This window comes from Gymnoscopelus microlampas, assembly GCF_963454915.1.
Source record: "Gymnoscopelus microlampas genome assembly, chromosome: 8".
Lineage (NCBI taxonomy): Eukaryota > Metazoa > Chordata > Actinopteri > Myctophiformes > Myctophidae > Gymnoscopelus > Gymnoscopelus microlampas.
Window position 1 is genome coordinate 58006420 of NC_139945.1, and position 22330 is coordinate 58028749.

General features: G+C 40.0%; 2 protein-coding genes across 3 annotated transcripts in view; one reads left to right on the forward strand and one right to left on the reverse strand.

Annotated features, from left to right (window-relative positions):
* man2a1 (mannosidase, alpha, class 2A, member 1) overlaps positions 1–17446 on the reverse strand; it is a 62297-nt gene extending 44851 nt beyond the window's left edge. Inside the window, exons 1-4 of one of the 2 annotated variants that reach the window (XM_084065394.1) lie at positions 17278–17446; positions 9537–9794; positions 3673–3817; positions 2414–2501 (exon numbers count right to left, since the gene is read on the reverse strand). In XM_084065394.1, coding sequence (XP_083921520.1) covers positions 2414–2501; positions 3673–3817; positions 9537–9794; positions 17278–17412 — 626 coding nt within the window. In that variant the 5' untranslated portion in view covers positions 17413–17446. Of the gene's footprint in view, positions 1–2413; positions 2502–3672; positions 3818–9536; positions 9801–17277 lie in introns of both variants that reach the window. The other variant, XM_084065393.1, reaches the window with a different exon arrangement.
* The window catches only part of LOC311050670 (uncharacterized protein), a gene marked incomplete at its 3' end in the record, with an annotated part of 728236 nt that overhangs the window by 473431 nt on the left and 232475 nt on the right, over positions 1–22330 (forward strand). The window lies entirely within an intron of this gene.

Here is a 22330-nt window from a genome sequence, read left to right on the forward strand (position 1 = left end):
GCATTATTTTACACTTTGGGCTATTCAAAAATAGCAGATATACAAGCTCATGAGCTTGTAGATCTGCTATTTTGAAAAATCGTGAAAATGTGTGCAAATCTTTTAAATATATATATATTTTAAAGCAATTTTTTTTAACTCAAATCTTTGTTTCTGGGGGTTCCCTGGAACAACATATTTTCATGAGGGTCCGCGGCCAAATACATATAATTTTGGGGGTCCTTGACATGAAAAAGATTGAGCACCACTGATATAGAAACATACGTTTTTCAGAATACTGTTGAGATTTAGGAGACATGTAGAATCGGCTTCAGGTCTTAATGGGTTAATAGATAAATTAATACATTGACCCAAAAGTAACAACAAAACACATTTAGTATTTCCTTGCTTACAGCGATGAAAGTATTCCATAAAGTGTTGTGCTGGGCGGACACGGTCGCCTCGGTAAACAAGGAAGTGTTCTGGATCAAATAGAATACATTTTTGGTTACATTGTCTATTTCTCGCTTCAAATGTTTTCAACATTCTTGAGAGCAACGTTTAGTTGTACATGACATGGTGTGTTTGTTTACATGGCTGTCATGTTGGATTACAGCATAAAACCAAGCAGCGCAGGTTGATATGAGCAGGTGTTCTGAGTCTTTGATTAGACAGAGATCTGTTATAGAGCCCATCGGTCATTATCCAGAAATAACACACCGCTGAATTCAGTGATTGACCAATCAGAATCAAGCACTCAACCAAGCCGTGTAGTAAACATGCTTACTGTTAGCGTCCTCTTGTATTTTCCTTAGTCCTGCACTATGCAAGCACTGCTGAGGGTGTGTCTATAGTGTTGTTGCATAAATTATGATTTATTTATGTTTTGCCAATTATTGATGGTGTTGCATAGAATGCGATGCGATTTTTTATTTTTTACTTTCTGTCACGCTGCAATACTTTTTGCTGTCTCTGGTGACTGAATTTTAGCCTGGTAAACCCTCCCTCCGGAAATCTCATTTCCATTTGATTTCAGGAGTGAGTCTGGCCTGATCGCCCCTTCTGCAATATTGGCTGTGTACACCAAACGGACGAGCCTATCAGCGTCGTCGCACATCGTTCTGTAATTGACAGCGACAGTTGGCCAATCAGGTGGCGAGTTCGAGTGAGCCCGAATGGCACCGAGTGCAGCCTGAATGCAGCCGACAAAACACGAACGGCAGCCATCTTTTCTGTCCGCTATTTTCTCCGCTGTTTTTTTACTTCAAAAAGCTCTCAAACTTCTATTTTGAGGCACGGAATTTACTTATACAGATGTGCCATTTCAAAACTTCACATGTCCTGCCATCGCCAAGACAGTACATTTTCAGGGGATTCCCAGGGCAATAAGAGGGACAAAGAAGGGCATTTAAAATGCTGAATTATTTTGGTGATCACTGCTTTTATGATGCTAATTAATTTGAGCAACAAGGCCCTCTTCAAATCACCTTTCACCTCATAATGAGTCTGACACACATTCTTTTGTTCTCATGTATATGGGTGTCTGTTGAAGGGAAAAATGGGGGTGTGTAGTGACAACTTCTTTTCAGGGGCAAAACAGTGCAATTTTAAGGGCAGAACAGGGAGGAAAACATGCCTTTTCAGGGCACTTTCAGGGAAAGAACAGTAACGTGTGAAGTTTTGAAGTGGCACATCTGTAAGATATCGTTTGGATAGAATTTAGTTGTTTAACTTCATATATGTGGTCAATTAATCATGACAGAGCCTATTTCAAAATAAAAATTCAGAGAACCGGCCGGGGCGGGCAGTGACACACATGTATCCGAATAAGGCAACCTATTTTGGGCATGGCCGTCTCAAAAGTCCCGTTGCGTCATATTAGTCTGGTGAACTGCTGATTGGCTGAAGGGGAAAAACGATCATTGGCTGAAGGGGTTGTCAGTCAACGGTATTACTCCCGCCCAACTCCAGCCCACAGCCAATATTGCAGAATGGGCGATCAGGCCAGACTCACTCCTGAAATCAAATGGAAATGAGATTTCCGGAGGGAGGGTTTACCAGGCTGAACTGAATTTCCCTCTCAGGATCAATAAAAGTCTTATTCTTAATATCACTTACTACACCTTTAACTGGAGCTGACTGATTGTTTGGTGTTTTCTTCTTCCCGAAAATAGCCGATCTACAAGCTCACGTGTCGCCGCGCGGCGTGTTGTGAGCTTGTAGATCGGCTATTCTCGGCAAATGTTCCCACCAGCGCAGGGATGCTAGGGTTCAAGCAGTTAATGTAAACAAATATATAAATAAATGCTATCACACAAAGATTTGGCAGCCCCCCCCCCCCCGCTGTAGTAACTCTGAGGACCCCTCTGGGGCCGCTACAGTATGTGGGACAAGCCCAGATACAAAAAAGCGCAGATCTACAAGCCCAGTTTACCTGCTGTCCTCACTGAGTTTGACCACCATGTTGTTTAGAATGTGCTGTGTCTGGTCCCTGTAGTAGTCATCAAAGGTCTTCAACCAGCCTGTAACACACACACACACACACACACACACACACACACACACACACACACACACACACACACACACACACACACACGCACGCACACACACACACACACACACACAGTTATGTATGCTGTGCATATATTAGACAGAAGCATGTTGAGGGTCTGAGGTGACGGGGTGTCATTTATTTCTGTCCTTTCCTGTTAACCCATTAAGACCGGGAACGCATCTGTGTGTCATTATTAGATTTCTTTGGCTATTCAAAAAATATATATATTCAAAGATTTGCAAAAGTTTTCACGATTTTTCAAAAATAGCCATGCTATGAGCTTGTAGATCTGCTATTTTTTAAATAGTGAAAATGTGTGCACATCTTTGAATACATGCATTTTGTTTTTTTTCAAAGCGAACATTTTTAGCTCAAATCGGTGCTTCTGAGGGTCCCTGGAACAACATATTTTGAGATGGGGGTCCGCGGCCAAATACATATCATTTTGGGTTTCCTTGACATGAAAAAAGTTTGAGAACCACTGATATTATAGCAACATAGGTTTTTAAAAAAAATGTTTTATGATTTAGAAGACATTTGTAGAATCCCCCAGAAGCAAAGATTTGATTTAAAAACGTTTAAAACTTTAAAAATACATTTCTTTTCAAAAATAGCAGATCTACAAGCTCATAGTGTGGCACTCGTGCTATGAGCTTGCAGATCTGCTATTTTTGAATAGCCAAAGAAATCAAAAAATGACACAGCGTTCCCGGTCCCAGTTTTCTGAAAAACATATGTTGCTATATCAGTGATGCTCAAACGTTTTCATGTCAAGGACCCCCAAAAGGATATGTATTTAGCCATGGACCCCCATCTGAAAATATTTTGTTCCAGGGACCCCAAGAAGTAAAGATTTGAGTAAAAAAAATCGCTTTAAAAAATATATATATATATTCCAAAATTTGCACCAGTTATCAAAATAGCAGATCTACAAGCTCATAGCGCAGCACAAAGTGATGCACTATGAGCTTGTAGATCTGCTATTTCTTAATAGCCAAAGTATAAACTAATGGTTAAAGTGGTTAAAACAGATGCTTTGCCGGTTTTAAACTTTTTTTTTTTAGATAGTGAAACGGCAGTAATATTAATACACTCATTTGCATATGTGCATATTAATGAGGGCATTATTTGCATACCAGGGTCGTTGTGAGAGTGAGGGACCACGTAGACCTCCAGGGGCTGCTTGTCCCAATCGTCGTCATGGTAACTGATGTCGAAGCCCTGCTTCCACACCCCCCCGTCTGGGTTGTCGAAACTCAACAAGTCATACACGTCCATTACCTGAAAGTACACAAAAACAACAACACACAACATGTCATACACAATCCATGAACTGAAAGTACACAAAAACAACAACGCATAGCATGTCATACAAATCTATTAAAGGGATATTTCACTTTTTGTTCTAATTGAGTCATTTTATCGTCTACTCAGGCTTTTGGGAGCCCCCCGGACAGTTTTTACGTTGCTTGAACTTCAAACTCCATTGTAACCATGTTAGATTCATCGGAAACACCCGTCCTTTGTTCTAGGGGCTGACATTGTCCTTCTAATACGTGAGGAGACCATGTTTTTTCAATTACTTTTTTCATTTATTTTAAATATTGTTTTGGGAAAATGTTGTTATGTGTTGTTTTTATGTGGACACGCCTCCAGTTCATTAAAGGGTCTACACCATGAACTTAAAAAATAATAATAATATTTAATATCATATTGTTTATGTCCCTCTAACGTTTTTCAAAAGGTTTGAGCCTAAATCAAGCCTCAGATATACTCATTCCAACTAACTTCTCTCTGGCTTGTAAAGCACTTTTAACTGCAATACCACATTTTCCTGTTTGGCACAGGGCGCTATGTATGCATGTTATCTCCTGGTTCTGTGTGGAAAAAGTAAAAAAAAATAAAAATAAGAAAATAAGAATAATTTAAAAATTAAAAAAAAGTTTTTTTTTCTCTTCTTTTTGGTTGGAACTGAAAAACAGGAGGAATTGACCAAATTGACCAAATCAGTTTGGTCTGTTTTGAGACCAATTTACAGAAAACCCCAGATTTGCTGTGAAAGCCTGAGTGTTCAAACTGGGGTATTTTTGAGGATAGAAGAGAGGTAGGGGAGACCAAAAACACACAAAAAAGAAGAAAAAGTTAAAATTCATGGTGTAGACCCTTTAACTCTCTGCCTGCCAGAGTTTTTTCAGAACAGTCTGTAGCCTCTGCCAGGGTTTTGCCATGATTTTGGTACCTGTTCGCATAGCCACAGATTTTTTTCCTCCAGTATGATTGATCCCCAGATGGTTTCTAATCACAGATGAGATTCAGGTGTGGTTTCACAAATGTCAACGAGGTCATTTTGACCTCGTTGACATGTGTTGTTTGATGTTTCAATATAGCTCAAAACCAGTAGTTTTAAACCAAAAAACAAAGTGAATTGTTTGTCCGTTTGAATTTTAACATTGAAGTGAATGGAGCAGCAAATCTTCGAACATTTTTAGCTCCTAATCTGTTCGTAATTCGACAAGGGTTGAAATTATAAAAAAATGCAATATTCCATGACGTATATATACGTCTTTGGCGGACAACAGCTGATAATTAAAAGACGTATATATACGTCATTGGCAGGCATAGAGTTAAGTATACCTGGTTCTCACCTTAGCACCTCCTCCACCACCTTAGCACCACCCACCTGTCCTAGTCCCTCCTCCTCATGCCCACACCTGTTGTGTTATGATAATGAGGGGGAGGGTATATCTTTACTATGTCACTAAAGCGCTGTTTCTCTATTGGCACGTTTGACCCTCAAGGTTTCAGCCTCCAGGTAGAAACTCAAAATAGTCAGAGAAGACATAAAACACCATAAAAACACCACCAGGGGGCTTAATGAAGTTATATCAACCTAATAGACACATGAAAAACAGAAAAAGTGCAAAACCACGGCACCACCTCTTTAAATAAAATAAATGAAAATTAGGAGGGCAGGATGAGTCACCAGAACCAAGGACGGGTGTTTTTGGTGAAAGTTACAATGGGTTTGTATAGGAAGGGGGCATGTCTAATAAAATTAATATCAAATATTTAAATACTGAATCACCAACTTAAGTGAAATATCCCTTTAACTGTAACACTTGGGGTGAAACCTCATACGTCCAGGGGGGGAGTAGTGAAAATAGCTGATCTACAAGCTCACAACGCGTCGGAATGCCTGGAATGGCACTTGTCTGGAATGCCCCGCATGGGATGAGGACAGCGTGGAGATCTGACATGGAAGAAGACTGTCCACAGCTACAATGGAGTCAGTACTGCTGTATGGGGCAGAGACATGGACCCTCACAGCACAACAGGAAAGGGCCCTGAATGACACTGTAGGTGTCACATCGACGGACCACCGAGCAAGTTCGGTTTCTCATCGTCTGGTCGATAGATGTCCCGCACGTTGTGAGGTTGTAGATCGGCTACTTTCACTACTTTTAACACGCTTGTATGATGAAGTAGGGCAGGGGTCTTCAACAGGGGGTCCGGGACCCCTAGGGGGTCCTCAGAGTTGCTACAGGGGGTCCGCCAAATCTCTTTGTGATAGGATCATTGTTTTTTACATTAACCACTTGAACCCTAACATCCCTATTCTAAGGACAACTTTAGCCGAAAATAGCAGATCTACAAGCTCACAACGCCTCGCGCTGCGAGCCGCTGTGAGCTTGTAGATCTGCTATTTTCAGCAAAGAGGGGAAAAAAGAGCAGACTAAGAACAGAGTGAAAGTTTGCTGAGTATTGACGGTTTAAGTCGTTAAATGTCTGAAAATACATATCAACATGAATACAACACAACACAAGTTTATGTAATATATAGTGGGGGTCCCTGCTTCATCTCTCTCTCAGTTAGGGGGTCCTTGGCCTGAAAAGGTTGAAGACCCCTGAAGTAGGGCATTCATTTGTGAAACAAACAAAAAACTAAAACATAAAAAGTTGAAATACCCTATGGAGATATAGTCATATTCATGTAAAAACATAAAAAAAAAGAATAAACAATTAAAAAGTGACTGTCTGTTTTTATTACTATTTTTGAATTTTCAAAAGATGGTTTCTGCCTGACAAGTGACGACATAGGGTTTAAATGAAGTGTTTAAAGATCACTAAAGCCAAGGTCACTCTACAGGATAATCAGGGAGATTGTCGGTCGGGAGAGGCGTTGCCCCTTCCAAGTGTGATCGGTAGTGATTATCTAAGCAAGATTGTCCTCTAGTGCATTTGGTTCTCAACCTGCTCAAGCCGCGACCCCCGAAAATAATCATATTTGAACTGGGGACTCCCCCCCACCCTGAAAAGCATAATAATAAGAGTTATAAGAGTTGAGGCATTACATTTAGTTTGACTCAGTTCCACAGATAAATATTGTGAAAACATATTTTTCTTTTTTCCCCAAGATTTGAGTTAAAAATGTTCACTTTAAAAAACATATACATTAAAAGATTTGCACAAATGTTCACGATTTTTCTAAATAAATTGCAGATCTACAAGCTCGTAGCGCGGCGCTACGAGCTTGTAGATCTGCTATTTTTGAATAGCCCAAAGTATAAAATAATGGTTATAGCTAAAAAATCTAAAATGACACAGATCCCGGATTGAATGGGTTAATAACATCATGCAGTGTGTGATGCTGAATTCTATTTTCAAAATTGCCTAGAGGGTGGGTGGACCGACCGTGGTCACAAACGTAATATCCGGACCTAATATAGCAGTGATAATAATAGTGATAGTGATATAGTAGTGTGAGGCACATCGTTGCTCCAATTTACACCAAACTGGGCACAAACACTGTTCAGGGGTGGAACATGAAAGCAGTCACACCATACAACCAAAGTTGCACACATATGGAGCACTACAGCAGTGTTTAACACTGATCTGATCGGCGCAATATAGAGCTGGATTTGTATTTTAACCCATTAAGACCTGGAACTGTGTCATTTTTAGATTTGAGCTAAAAAGCATTATTTTACACTTTGGGCTATTCAAAAATAGCAGATCTACAAGCTCATAGCGCGGCACCGAGTGCCGCGCTACGAGCTTGTAGATCTGCTATTTTTGAAAAATCGTGAAAATGTGTGCAAATCTTTGAACATATATATTTTTAAAGCGAACATTTTTAACTCAAATCTTTGCTTCTGGGGGTCCCTGGAACAAAATATTTTGATGGGGGTCCGCAGCCAAATACATATCATTTTGGGGGTCCTTGACATGAAAAAGATTGAGCACCACTGATATAAAAACATACATTTTTCAGAAAACTGTTGGGATTTAGGAGACAAGTAGAATCGGCTTCAGGTCTCAATGGGTTAAAAGTCTTTCAGTGTAAGCCGCATTTTCAGCAGTGATGGAAGAGGTACTCACATTTCTTTTAGTAAAAATATCAATACCACAATGTATTCTGTTCTAGGGACCCCGAGAAGCAAAGACTTGGAGTTACAAATGTTTGTTTTAAAAATAGATAGATATTCAAAGATTTGCAAAAGTTTTCACAATTTAAAAAAGATAGCAGATCTACAAGCTCATAGCGCAGCTATGAGCTTGTAGATCTGCTATTTTCGAGCAGCCAAATAAATCTAAAATGACGTGTCCCGGATTGAATGGCTTTTAAGGCCCACAGGTTGTGTAATGGCTGAAATAAGAGAGAGAGGAAAATGACTCCAAACATTATCTCCTGACCCCACCAGAGGTATTGTAGTCATAGAAACGGATTATAAACGTACATTGTTCCAGAAGTGAGTATAGCCGTTGTTTTGTCGTGTGTGCAACGTGACACCCCCAGGTGTGTGTGTGTGTGTGTGTGTGTGTGTGTGTGTGTGTGTGTGTGTGTGTGTGTGTGTGTGTGTGTGTGTGTGTGTGTGTGTGTGTGTGTGTGTGTGTGTGAGACACACACTGAGACAACCTGCAGCCATGTGCCTTTTGAAAAGCACTCCAGCACTCTGAACAAAAGCAACCAGTTGGTGTAAAGTAACTAAGTACATTTACTCAAGTACTGTACTTAAGTGCGATTTTGATTTTTTTTTTGTTTTACCTTACTGGAGTATTTCCAATTATCAGTACTTTTACTTCTACTCCACTAAATCTCAGAGGCAAATATTTTACTTTTACTCCACTACAATTACTTGAAAACTTCAGTTACTAGTTAGTAGTTACATTGTAGATTTTGATTATTATTACAAAACATACATTAACCACTTCAATCCTATATACATTTCTGCTATTTTCAAAAGATGTGTTTACAATTTATACATTTGAAACGGGACATTCTGCACAATGAGTACTTTGTACTTTTGGTACTTTAAGTACATTTTGATACCAATACTTTTGTGCTTTTACTCAAGTATATATATATTTTTTTTTACTGTAACAGAGTATTTCTATATTGCAGCATTGATACTTTTACTTAAGTAAAATATTTGAGTACTTTTTCCACCACTGAAAGCAACAACACACAGCAGCTAAAGCAGAACCCATGACACACAGCTCTGTGAAACAACCCCATTCATACCATGAACTGTGGACATGAATTATGGAACTCTGGTGACAGCTAACAGTGGAGGCAATATATATACAGTAGATGTATTAACCCATTAAGACCTGGAAATGTGTCATTTTTAGATTTGAGCTAAAAAAAAGCATTATTTTACACTATGGGCTATTCAAAAATAGCAGATCTACAAGCTCAGAGCGCGCTATGAGCTTGTAGATCTGCTATTTTTGAAAAATCGTGAAAATGTGTGCAAATCTTTGAATATATATATTTTTAAAGTGAACATTTTTAACTCAAATCTTTGTTTCTGGGGGGTCCCTGCCTGGAACAAAATATTTTGATGGGGGTCCGCGGCCAAATACATATCATTTTGGGGGTCCTTGACATGAAAAAGTTTGAGCACCACTGATATAGAAACATACGTTTTTTTCAGAATACAGTTGAGATTTAGGAGACATGTAGAATCGGCTTCAGGTCTCAATGTAAATGACTCACCTGTACTCCGTCGGACGGTGTCTGCGCGTCTCTCGCCGCAAACTCGCAGTCCTCCGCGTCCACAGGCAGGGCTGTAGGAGCGGGCGGCAAGACCAGAGGATAGCTCTTATTTTGAAAGACCCTTTCCACCTCTCCCCCTCCTCTCCTGACTCCCTGCTCCTTCAGGTTGACCACAGAGTCTCGGATGTTGGAGATGATGTGGTTGTTCTCCGCCAGGAGGCGCTCCAGCCGGTCGATCTTGTCTTGCAGGAGAGACAGCTGACCCTCCAATGGTGAACAGATAGACAGACAAGACAGACAGACACCAGTGTTAACTTTGTAGACTAAAACCAGCGGTGTAAAGTAACTAAGAACATTTACTCAAGTAAAATTACTTACTTACTTAAGTACCATTTTTTTGTATTTTTTCTTTACTTGAGCATTTCCAGTTTTCAGTATTTTTACTTTTACTCCACTACACTTATTTGACAGCTTTAGTTACTGGTTACTTTGCAGATTTAGTATTTAGATTATCCCAAAACATACATTAACCACTGCAGCCATATATACATTCTGCCATTTGAAAATAGCCGATCTACAAGCTCACAATGCGTTGCGATGCGACACATTGTGAGCTTGTAGATCTGATATTTTCAATAGATTTTTAGATTTCTAGATTTTTAGATTTTTATACCAATACTTTTATACTTTTACTCAAGTAAATTTTGAATACCTTACTTTTGCTTGTAACAGAGTATTTCTACACTGCAGTATTGATACTTTTACTTGAGTAAAACAAACGTTGTACTTTTTCCACCACTGACTAAAACTATGACAAGAAATACCTTTTTTCACTGGCGAAAACTAAATGAAAACTAAGCTATGACCTCTAAAACTGTGACTAAATATATATTGACGATTTTGTTAACAATTCAAAACTTTACTAACATGTAATGGAGGGACTAGTGGAGAAGAGATCCAGTAAAACTCATTTTATGCTTGGCTGCGCGGTGCGTGCGGGGGTCACACTCCGAAAATAGCTGATCGACAAGCTCACAACGAGCGTTGTGAGCTTATAGATCGGCTATTTTCGGCACACAGCTAAGTACAAATCAGGCATCACAACCCGGCAAAATACATTGTGTTGACTAAATCAACTGTAGATTTAGTTTATTAAAACTAGACTAAAAATGTAATATTTCAGATGACTAAAATATGACTAAAACTAAATGGAATTTGCTGTCAAAATGAACACTGACACACACCAAGGTTAATACACTTAAATAAAACTAAGCAAATAACCAGGGAGCGGAGAGCATATCTTTGCCAGGCTGCTTGGCCTACCCAGGACTGTGTAATAGGCTCTATGCACAGCAGCCATATTTTCACTTCCTTCACAGGTGTTACCAATGATACTAATGAAGGCTCTGTTCCATTTAGTCTAGCACAGTGGTTCTCAGATCTTTCAATTTCCACGACCCCCATAACTCTGAGAACTCTGAGAGTTACACACCCGCAAGGGGCCATTTGGAAACCCTTTAAGGAACCATGAGGGTCCCTGGACCCCAACTGTAGACCCACTGGTGTTTCCAGTGGGCCAACATGCACAATATCAGCACCCTGACTCTGTTTGACCAGAATGGAACAGAGCCTTCATCAGTATCATTGGTAACACCTGTGAATGTCTGCACAATATGGCTGCTGTGAATAGAGCCTATTGGCTGTTCCCACCAAGCACTATAACCAACTATAAAGACACCATTTCTGAAGATTCTGAAGATGAATGATATGGTTATGGTTATAGGTATTAGGCAGGCCTGGAATTTTGTCATTTTAGGGGCAAGGCCACTTGGCCTTTGGTGCTGTCCAAAGGCTAAATTCCAGGGCAGGAAGGCCTAGCCTGGCATTGCTAGACTGATCACGTGGGATCCCTCACACCACACGATATTGTGGAGAGAACGATATCCTGTCAATACAGTAGGGCATTCACGAATAGTGATTTTTAGTATTCGAATTATTCGACCTATAAGTATTCGAATATTCGATTAATCGATTTGATTATAAAAAATAAAATAATAAAAAAGATAAAAAATAAAAAAAATAAAAAATAAAAAAAATAAAAAGTTTTTTTTTTTTTTTTTTTTTTCAATGACATTGATGACTGGACTCAAGGAATGCGAGTTGACGTCACACCAGAGCTCACAGCTGCGTGTCTGCTGCAGAAAAGCTCCAAAACAAAAAAAAAATCTAAAAAAAAAAAAAAAAAAACTTAAAAAAAAAAAAAAAAAAAAAATATCGAATAATCGAATAGTGGTTTGATAGTCGAATAGTCGGTTTGATAGTCGAATATTCGAATATTCGATTATTCTGTTAATGCCCTACAATACAGTTTTCCTGTCAATACATAAAAACTGTATTGACAGGAAAGAGGCAGAGGAGAAAACGGTACAATCAGGCTGTGTGGGCGGGGCATGAAGGCCACTGTGGCATAAGGCCAAACTGAGTGGCCTTCGAGGCCTCTGTGAAATCCTTGCCCTGGGTATAGGTATAGTTATAGGTATGGTTATAGGTGTAGTTATCATTATAGTTATAGTGCAAACGGCCCTTAAAAGGGATAGTTCCCCCCCAAAAATACTTTTTTTCTATTGATTAGTCACCCCATGGAGACTTATGGATATTTTTGAGTGGTGCCAACCACTCCTATATCTGACTTTGTCTGTGTGTCCGTCCGTATGTATGTATGTCCAATAAACAAACATTGATGACAACATCAATACGGGGCTCATCAAAGGCACCACTCTCTTCACACAGGGTGTGATTTTTTAGTCTTTGTCGCATTCCTAAGCCAATAATTTGATGACCGGCAGCCGTTCTGGTAGGTGGCACGTGCGTGCGTGCGTGCCAATGCATGTCAATGCATTGGTTGTTTAATAACCAGCATGTGATCACTAATAGCTAATGGAGCATTTGAATTGTGCTCTGATATGCCTAAAGCAACATAGTCTAAAGCCTAACATTGGAAATGACTGTCCCATTAATCACCACATTGTTCCATTCATAGATTAGGTATTTAGCCTGGGGATGAAACAAGTCAAACAGCATTTTTAAACTCAATCACTGACTGAAGCCTGACTGAATCAAAGTACTCAACGCCCAGTACTTGAGTCAAAGTATACTGTAGATATTCCTGGTCAAATATTGTCAGATTTGTACCTGGAGTTAAAGTACTGGAGTATACAAAAGTACTTTAACCATTAAGACCGGGAACGCATTTTTTTTCTTTCTTTTTTTTTGGCTATTCATAAATAGCAGACCTACAAGCTCATAGTGCGGCATAGTGCTACGAGCTTGTAGATCTGCTATTTTTGAAAAATCGTGAAAATGTGTGCAAATCTTTGAATATATATGTTTAAAGCGAACATTTTTAACTCTTTGCTTCTGGGGGGGTCCCTACAACAAAATATTTTCAGATGGGGGTCCGCGGCCAAATACATATCATTTTGGGGGTCCTTGACAGCAACATTCGTTTTTCAAAAAACTGTTAGGATTTAGAAGACATTTTGTAGAATATTTTAAAGCAAACATTTGTAACTCAAATCTTTGCTTTAAAAAAGATATCTTCAAAGATATGCACAAAAAGGAGAGGAAAGTTACATAGTGCAGCTTTAAATAAAGATAATTGATGGATCTGTTTTTCCTGTTGACAGTGAGAAGAAATATGGAGCCAGACTGAGTTAGGCTAAAATATGACACTAAAATATGCTATGATGGTTATATATATATCAATATTGTCCAACACAATACATCGTTTTTCACACCTATCAAACATTATCTGAGAATGAGCGAGTGATTTTAAAGTTATGTCAAGATATCATGGAGGGGTTTTACTGCTAGATGCATCCACACTTTAACTTTTCCTCAGCATTAAACTAATTGCGTCTCATCCAATCTACCATCTAAATATCAATGATAATGGAGCAGGCGCACCTTGCTCTAAGGGTAATGACACTGGCAGCCAACACTCTGATTGGTATACTGCATGGGTCTTCAACGGGGGGTCAGAGTTACTACTGGGGGGCTGCTGTTTTACCACTTAACAACTTCACCCCTAGCATCCCTGTTCTGAGGGGAGCATTAGCCAAAAAAAAAGCAGATCTACAAGCTCACAACGCCTCGCAGCGCGAGGCATAATAGCTCTTTTCCACTACAAGAACTATGTGAACAGTTTTGTGCAGTGAAACGCATTTCACAGGTTCTGGGTGTGTTTCCATACGCTATGGCTTGGTATCAGATAAGGTTATATCAGATAAAGATCATTTGGACCCTGGTACTAACCCTGAGTTCTGGGAAGTGGGAACCCAGAACTCATTAAAAAGAAATCACAACAATAGCAGATCTAGTTGCTTATTGTGCAACATTGTTTTCTCACTCATCAGTAAACACACCAACATACAGTTAGTGTAAAACCAACAATAAGTGTATACAGGCTATCTGAACATTCATTACCTTTGCCCATTACTGTGTCAACTATAAATAATTGACAAACATTGGCCAAATTGTCAAATATTACAGAAAGAGGCAAAACAATTTTGATTTGTATAACGCCTCACGTTGCGAGGTGTTCTGAGCTTGTAGTTCGGCTATTTTCACAATATTTTTCTGTGGAACCGAGTCAAACTATAATTCCAAGTGCTTGTCAGGGTGGAGGGTCCCCAGTTCAAAATATTTTATTTTAGGGGTTTGAGAAGCCATGGTCTAAATAGGACCCTCATAGTTGAGTTGATTATGCACCGACGCAATAGTGGAGGTGCATAATCACCCTGAAGGGATTTATTTTTCAATAATGACCAGCTACTCATACATTATCCCGCTTATTACATGGCTACTTAATAAATAATTGAATAAATTGACCCAGAAGTAAGAACAAAACGAGGTATTTCCTTGCTTACGGCAATGAAAGTATTCCATAAGTGGTGGGCTGGGCGGACACGGTCGCCTCGGTAAACAAGGAAGTGTAGTGGATCAAATAAAGTCCATTTTCGGTTATTGCATCGTCTATTTCTCACTTCAAATGTTTTCAAAAACATTCTTGAGGGCAACGTTTAGTTATAAATGACATGTTGCGTGTGTTTAGATCGCTGTCATGTTGGCTACAGCATAAAACAAAGCAGCGCAGGTTGATATGAGCAGGTGTTCTGTGTCTTTGATTAGCCAGAGGTCTGTTATTGAGCTCATCGGTCATTCTCCAGAAATAACACACCACTGAATTCAGCAAATGACCATCAGAATCAAGCATTCAACCAAGCCGTGTAATAATACAAAACACAAAACGCTTACTCTGACCTTGCACTGTGTAAGTGACTCTTTCAGTCTGAATTCACTTTCTCTGTGTGTGTGTGTGTGTGTGTGTGTGTGTGTGTGTGTGCGCGCGCACACGTTATAATGCTGAGTGATTTACTGTCAAGAGTAAATTGTGTTTTACACTCCAGACAAGACCATGTAACAGATTATCATTTGATTATTCACTGATCACATATTATGCAATGCTGGAGAGCGAGAGAGAGAGAGAGAGAGAGAGAGAGAGAGAGAGAGACAACAGTTCAGTGTTTTAACCAATGAAAGGGACACTTGTTAACTTTATAGTCTATGATCACTGCTGCAGAATCTCAATTCACACTATAGAGACACACACACACACACACACACACACACACAGAGAGAGAGAAACAAGAAGACACGAGCACACACGCAACATACACGCACATCAGGGATGCATACATGCAGGACGCAATTTCTGAAGTGACTGAGAGACAGAGAGAGAGAGAGAGAATTAGACATACTCAGTAAATCCTGTTTGAGTGACACACTCTTAAGGGTTACAGATGTCAATATGCAATATAGGCGAATAAAAACAACGTAGCAAGACTTGTTTTGTCTTAATCACGGTGTATGCATTTTATTTTTCCAGAGGGTCATACTGACTGCAATAAAGTGAGCGATGGGCGACACACTGGACCACTGAACTGAAACTTGAAACACATATTGTGCTAGAAATATGATAACAACTGGTATTGATTTGATTGATTTTCTAGTCGCTCTCCCTCGCCCCATGCACCTCCCTCTCCATTGTCTCCGCCAGGCCAAAGGCGTGGCGGAGACAATGTTTTGCACCCTGTCCATCTGTCCGTCCATGTGTCCTCCCCCCCCTCCGAAGGGGAGGGGGGGTACTCGGGGGAAAATATCGGGGGGAAATCTCGGGGGACACAAGTTAACAACAACACTACACTGACTATAAAACTGAAAAACAAGTATAATCAATCAATCAATTATTCAGTGTGCAGTAAGCACTTTTTCTAGTTTTCGTTATCATTCTGAAAACAACAAACGATGGAGCTTAAACAAAACCGAATTTCACCCACTTCTGTAATCTGTACACCTGTAAACGTGTGAATCCTTTCATAACACAAGAGTTTTTTGTTACACACTGTTGACTGTTGGCTTTTTTCAACTATACTGTAACACTCTGAGGTTAGAATGAAAAAATTGCTTACATCGTAAACGAGGTACGTTTGAATTATACTCATATATTGATTTGAGGACATATCGCCCAGCTCTACCACACACACACCCTCTCACACACACACACACACACACACACACACACACACACACACACACACACACACACACACACACACACACACACACACACACACACACACACACACACACACACTGTCCGGGACTTGGGACACAGTTAGGGGGTCACTTGGGGCAGCTTTTGAACCAGCGTACAAATGGATCCACTCAGAGTCAAATGAACTCTCAGGGCTGTATAGTGTAGGGCGTCTATTGACACAAACACACAGACAGTTTAAACAGAACATGGTGACACATTCAAACACAGATAGGAAAGAAACACAGCCAGACAAACAGAATGTCACGTGGGGGGTCTGGGAACATCCAGGGGTCCTTCTTGAGGGGGAACCAAGGGGTCCCCGGCTAAACAACGGATAGTTAATCTTCAACTTCATAGATAGATAGATAGATAGATAGATAGATAGATAGATAGATAGATAGATAGATAGATAGATAGATAGATAGATAGATAGACAGACCTCACAGAGAGATCACAAGTAAAGAAAAGCAACAACATGAGGCAAGAATATGCAGCCTATACAGATAGAAAAGTCTAATGTTCATATACAGATATACAGTGGTGTCACATGTCAAAATAGACCTATGAGTTGTTGTAGATCTAAGTAGGCAAAAGTATTGTAGTTAGGAACCAAAAGGACCCTTACAGGTCTGTAACTCTGAGAGTGTACACATGGAACCAAATGGACTCTTATTGATCTGTAACTCAGAGAGTGTACACATGGAGCCAAATGGACCCTTAAGGATCTGTAACTCAGAATGTACAAATGGAACCAACTGAAAGTGTACACATGGAACCAAATGGACCTTTACGGGTCTGTAACTCTGAGAGTGTACACATGGAACCAAATGGACCTTTACGGGTCTGTAACTCTGAGAGTGTACAAATGGAACCGAATTATGTGTACACTCTTGGAGCTGCATCAATTAAATTAATTAATACAATTAATTAATTAATTTCATTAATACAATTAATGAAAAATAACAAAAAAATATTGATGAAATAAATAGTGTAAAAAAATCCCAAAAATATCAAAGTAGTCCTTGACATCAAAATAAGGTTGATCTTGCACTCCGAGAAAAAATTAAATATATAAAAACTTACAGTGTGGAACAGCCTCTCGTTGGCAGAGTTCTTGGTGTTGTCCAGCTGAAGGTGGTCAAGCATCAGGTAGAGCGAGAAGACCACCACGCAGAAGATGGCGCTGGCGAACACGCTGAACTGCCTGCTCAACTTCATCCTTTAAATAACAACCCTAATAAGCATCAATAACTGCGTTATAACTGATGTTAAAACGCCCGCCCCCCCCCCCCCCCAAAAAAAAAAAACGCGACTATGCGGTAGCAGCCAGCGTTGAGTCCGTGAAAGGAAGGGTTTAGCGAAAAAATACAGTTAAAAAGAAGACAGTTTAAAAACTCCTTCCCTCTCCTGAAGGCTGGAGCTCTCTGCTGGAACTGTTGCCCCCGCGACGCGACTCCGGATAAGCGGTTGAAGATGGAAGGAGTTAAAAAACTTTCAGTAACGCGTAAAAATAAAATAAAACCAAAAGTGTAACGCGAGGGTACACTGTAAAGTGTTAAAGCAGTACACTTTACAGTGAAAAAAGCGCAAAACGTGTGACGTTACGGTAACACATACAGACAGCACATATGGGTCCGTGGAAGGACGAATTTGTGCAAGAAATGACCGTAAAGAACCAGACAGTTTAAAGACATTCAACACGTTTATATAAGACAAAAAAACAACCGTTTAATAACTGCTTTTTTAAAATATATATATATATATATATATATATATATAAAGAGCAGCTTGTGTCTAGTGTAAGGCTTAAACTACTGTATATACAGTCAGTCAGCTAGTGACGAACAGAAAACTATATTCCAGTCAAAACCGACAGTTAAAGACATTTCAAAACGCGTCAAAAGTGGTGTCCCCGGGATGTGTCAATCCCTATGATGTATAGATCAGATGTGTGCAGCAGCAGGTCACATTAAAACACGTTCGTAAAACAACTCCGAGAAAAAGTCTTCAAAACAAAAAGCCATTATTGTCATTATTCCCTCCTGCTGGTTCCGTGTGTTTCCTTCAGGAGATTAGAGCTCCAAAAAACAGCTGCGAAAACATGTTTTAAAACTGCGACAAACATTGTTTATTAAAAAAAAGTTCAATGTTTAAAGACTGAAACGCAGCCACACACACTACACACACACACACACACACACGCACGCACGCACGAACACACACTTTGTAATGATTCAGCAGTGAAATACTGCTACACTTCCTGTGTCTGCATGTGTGTGTGTGTGTGTGTGTGTGTGTGTGTGTGTGTGTGTGTGTGTGTGTGTGTGTGTGTGTGTGTGTGTGTGTGTGTGTGTGCGCGCGCGTTGTTGTATGCTGTGGTGGGAAAGTAACTAAGTACATTTACTGGAGTATTGCCAATGTTCAATACTTTCTACTTACAAAAAAAGTACAAATGTTGTGCTTTTACTCCACTACTATTTGAGAACTTAAGTTACTAGTTACTTTGCAGATATCAATTATTATATTATAAAACATACATTAACCACTTTAGCCCTATTTAGTCATCTACAAGCTCACAATGTGTCGCAATACCATGCATCGTGAGCTTAGCTTATTATAAATATCTTTTTATAATAAAAAAAAGTGTAGGCCTAATAAATGTTTCCATTCCGGACTTTTACTTGTAACAGAATATTTATATATTGTAGTATTCTATTGATACTTTACTTTTACTTAAGTAAACCATTTGAGTACTTTTTCCACCACTAGTTGTATGAATGAACGACGAACAAATTGACTACATGTTGTCTCTGTGTGAGTTTTCCCACTGCTGCCAAGCGCGCGCGTGCGTGCGCGCGCTCGTTTTACAGCTGCTGGCGCGCATGCGTGTTGCGATGGATTTGTAGTTGCGAAACGGCTCTGGTTAAAGAAGCCCGAGTTCATGTACTTCGAAAACAGCCGATCTACAAGCTCACAGCGCGTCGCTTCCAAGACGTGTTGTGAGCTTGTAGATCGGCTGTTTTCGACACGCGACACCGTCGTACGACGAGGTATGATTGAATCAGGCTGCAGGGAATCAAATGGTCAGTAAAACATGAACGAGGGCGACATCTACTGGTCGGATTTAAGAATACACTAAAGTTCTCAAAGTGGGGTCCGGGGACCCCCAGGGGTACTTGAGGGGGTTCCAGGGGGTCCCCAGCTAAATGATGGATAGGAACCAAATGGACCCTTATGGGTCTGTAACTCTGAGAGTGTACAAATGGAACCAAATGAACCCTTATGGGTCAGTAACTCTGAGAGTGTACAAATGGAACCACGGGTCCATTTGGTTCCATTTGTACACTCTCAGAGACTGAGTTATGGGGGTCGTGGAAACCACTGTGCTACACTAAATGGAACAGAGCCTTCATTAGTATCATTGGTAACACCTGGGAAGGAAGTGATAATAGGGCTGCTGTGCATAGAGCCTATTGCCATCAATAGGCTTAGAATATATACTTAAAGTACCAGAAGTAAAAGTACTCATTATGCATTATATCCCATTTCATTTATTCAAGTGTTTTTTTTTAAAAACGTTTTCAAAATCGGTCAAAATCATTTGAAAATAATCGATCTACAAGTTGTATTTTCAAATGATTATACAAGCTCACAACGCAAAGTCAAAGTGCCACGAAGCTTTACTTTAGTAGCCTAGGCCTACAGGCTACAGCACAATTGAATAAATGTATTTAGTTACTTTCCACCACTAGGTTGTATGCGTGTGTTAGTTATTATGCAGGTTTCCTGTTCCTTTCAGCTCTTTGTCTACACAGATAAACCTGTCTGTTTGGATGACAATGTGTGTGTGTGTGTGTGTGTGTGTGTGTGTGTGTGTGTGTGTGTGTGTGTGTGTGTGTGTGTGTGTGTGTGTGTGCGTGCGTGCGTGCGTGCGTGCGTGCGTGCGTGCGTGCGTGTGTGTGTGTGCGCGCGTGCGTGCGTGTTGAAATGAATCTTTGTCTCTCAGTCAAACTGGTCCAACATGTTTTACTGGAAGTGTGTGTGTGTGTGTGTGTGTGTGTGTGTGTGTGTGTGTGTGTGTGGGTGCACGCGCGCGTCTTACCAGTAGGCTACCAAAGTAGACCTACCTGTTTTAACCTCTTAAAGGTATGGTAAGTGATATTTGTTGGTTAAAACAAGAGGTTTTTGGTTATAAGGTTAAAGCACTATGTTGTGATAGTAATTGCTATAGAGTGTTTGTTCAGTAACAGGGGTCTGCCTGTCTTTCCAGCTCTTCAATAAACAGAAAATATATTTTCAAGTAGGTGACAAAATATCAGCCAATCAGGAGAGAGTACCCATTTATCAGCTTCATTTTTATAGTGTTGCAGTTCCAATTGTGTCTGCTCAATTCTTTATGTCATCACCTCCAATTTCACTTGAATAATCTATCCTGACTGAGTTCTCTATCCTGATTGGATAAAAGAGCTGGAGTGACATGGAGACTCCTGTTACTGAACAAACACTCTATAGCAATGAGTACTATCAGAACTATAGAGCTATTTAACACTTATCTTAACCAAAGATAATCACTTACTCTACCTTTAAACGCTATACTTAGTTGACCGTGGTCCCACCGGGGTCCCTTTGTCAACTCCCCTATACTGCTATGCCCTATAATGTCGTAACAATCTAACGTAGACGTACCACGAGGCTCCCGGTTGTAAAACAATGTTATATTCTCCTGTAGAAGTCACACGCCTGTACGCAATCAATCTAAATGAGTTTTAAGAAAAACATGTTTAATTCGCAATGTCATGGAGAACTACTTTACTAACCACAATCCTAATGTGTATAGAGCACCGAAGTCTGACGTCACTGCCACTAGAGGGCGCTGTTTCACTGGTTCGTGTCTTTATTTTTCGTGTTGACATCCCCATTTGGGAATCTTAGATCACGTTATATAAGAACTCTGGCTTTGCATTGTTTATGATATTCATTCATATTTGATACAGCCTGTTTCTGGCGAAAATGGAATTAATTCTGCCTTAAAAGTCTTTAGAACTACTACTTCCGGGTCTGAAATCACTGTCCCTGCAGCAGCCGCGTTCATGGGAAATGTAGTCTTTGGGTTGTTTGACTGGTTTCTAATGTTTATATTGTGTTACTCTTTGGTAAATGTGTACATTTACACCTTCAGTCGATGCTTCATATCCATATGAGTAAACTCGCCATGGTGGTGTGTTTATGTTTGGAACACAGTTCTTATATGAGGCGATCTAAGATTCCCCAATGAGGATATCAACACAAAAAGTAAAGCCACGAACCAGCGGAACAGCCTCTACTGGCAGTGACGTTAGGACTTCAGTGCTCTATAGCAGCAAGGTATCTGATTGGTGGAGCTCGTGTTACTGTATTGTACATTTCTGACATATCCTTTTTCAGACTATTTTTGAAAGAGGCCAGTGTTGGTGGTCACAACATGGTATAGTAAAAATAATTTCTGACCATGTTTGCGTTAAATGTGTGGGGTACCAGATCTGTGGCGCTCCCTCTGGTGTTGTGGCTGTGAATGTCACTCACTCTGGAGAAGTAGTTAGACAGGTATGTGGGCACTGCATGGTCCTCTGAGTGTCTTAAAGAGGGGGTGCCATGGTTTTGCACTTTTTCTGTTTTTCACGTGTCTATGAGGTTGATATAACTTCATTAAGCCCCCTGGTGGTGTTTTTATGGTGTTTTATGTCTTCTCTGACTATTTTGAGTTTCTTCCTGGAGGCTGAAACCTTGAGGGTCAAACGTGCCAATAGAAAAACAGCGCATTAGTGACATAGTAAAAACATACCCTCCCCCTCATTATCATAACACAACAGGTGTGGGCATGAGGAGGAGGGACTAGGACAGGTCGGTGGTTCTAAGGTGGTGGAGGAGGTGCTAAGGTGAGAACCAGGTATACTTAATGAACTGGAGGCATGTCCACATAAAAACATAATTTTAACAATTTCTGTACACTTTTTTGAAAAAAATCCTCCTAGTATAACCATAATACCTGATGATTATGTTTTAGGGGGGGGGGGGGGATCACTGAAAATCACGGCACTCCGTCTTTAAATACCAGTCCCATTGATATTTGCTTAACCCTGTCTTCTACACTCACTCA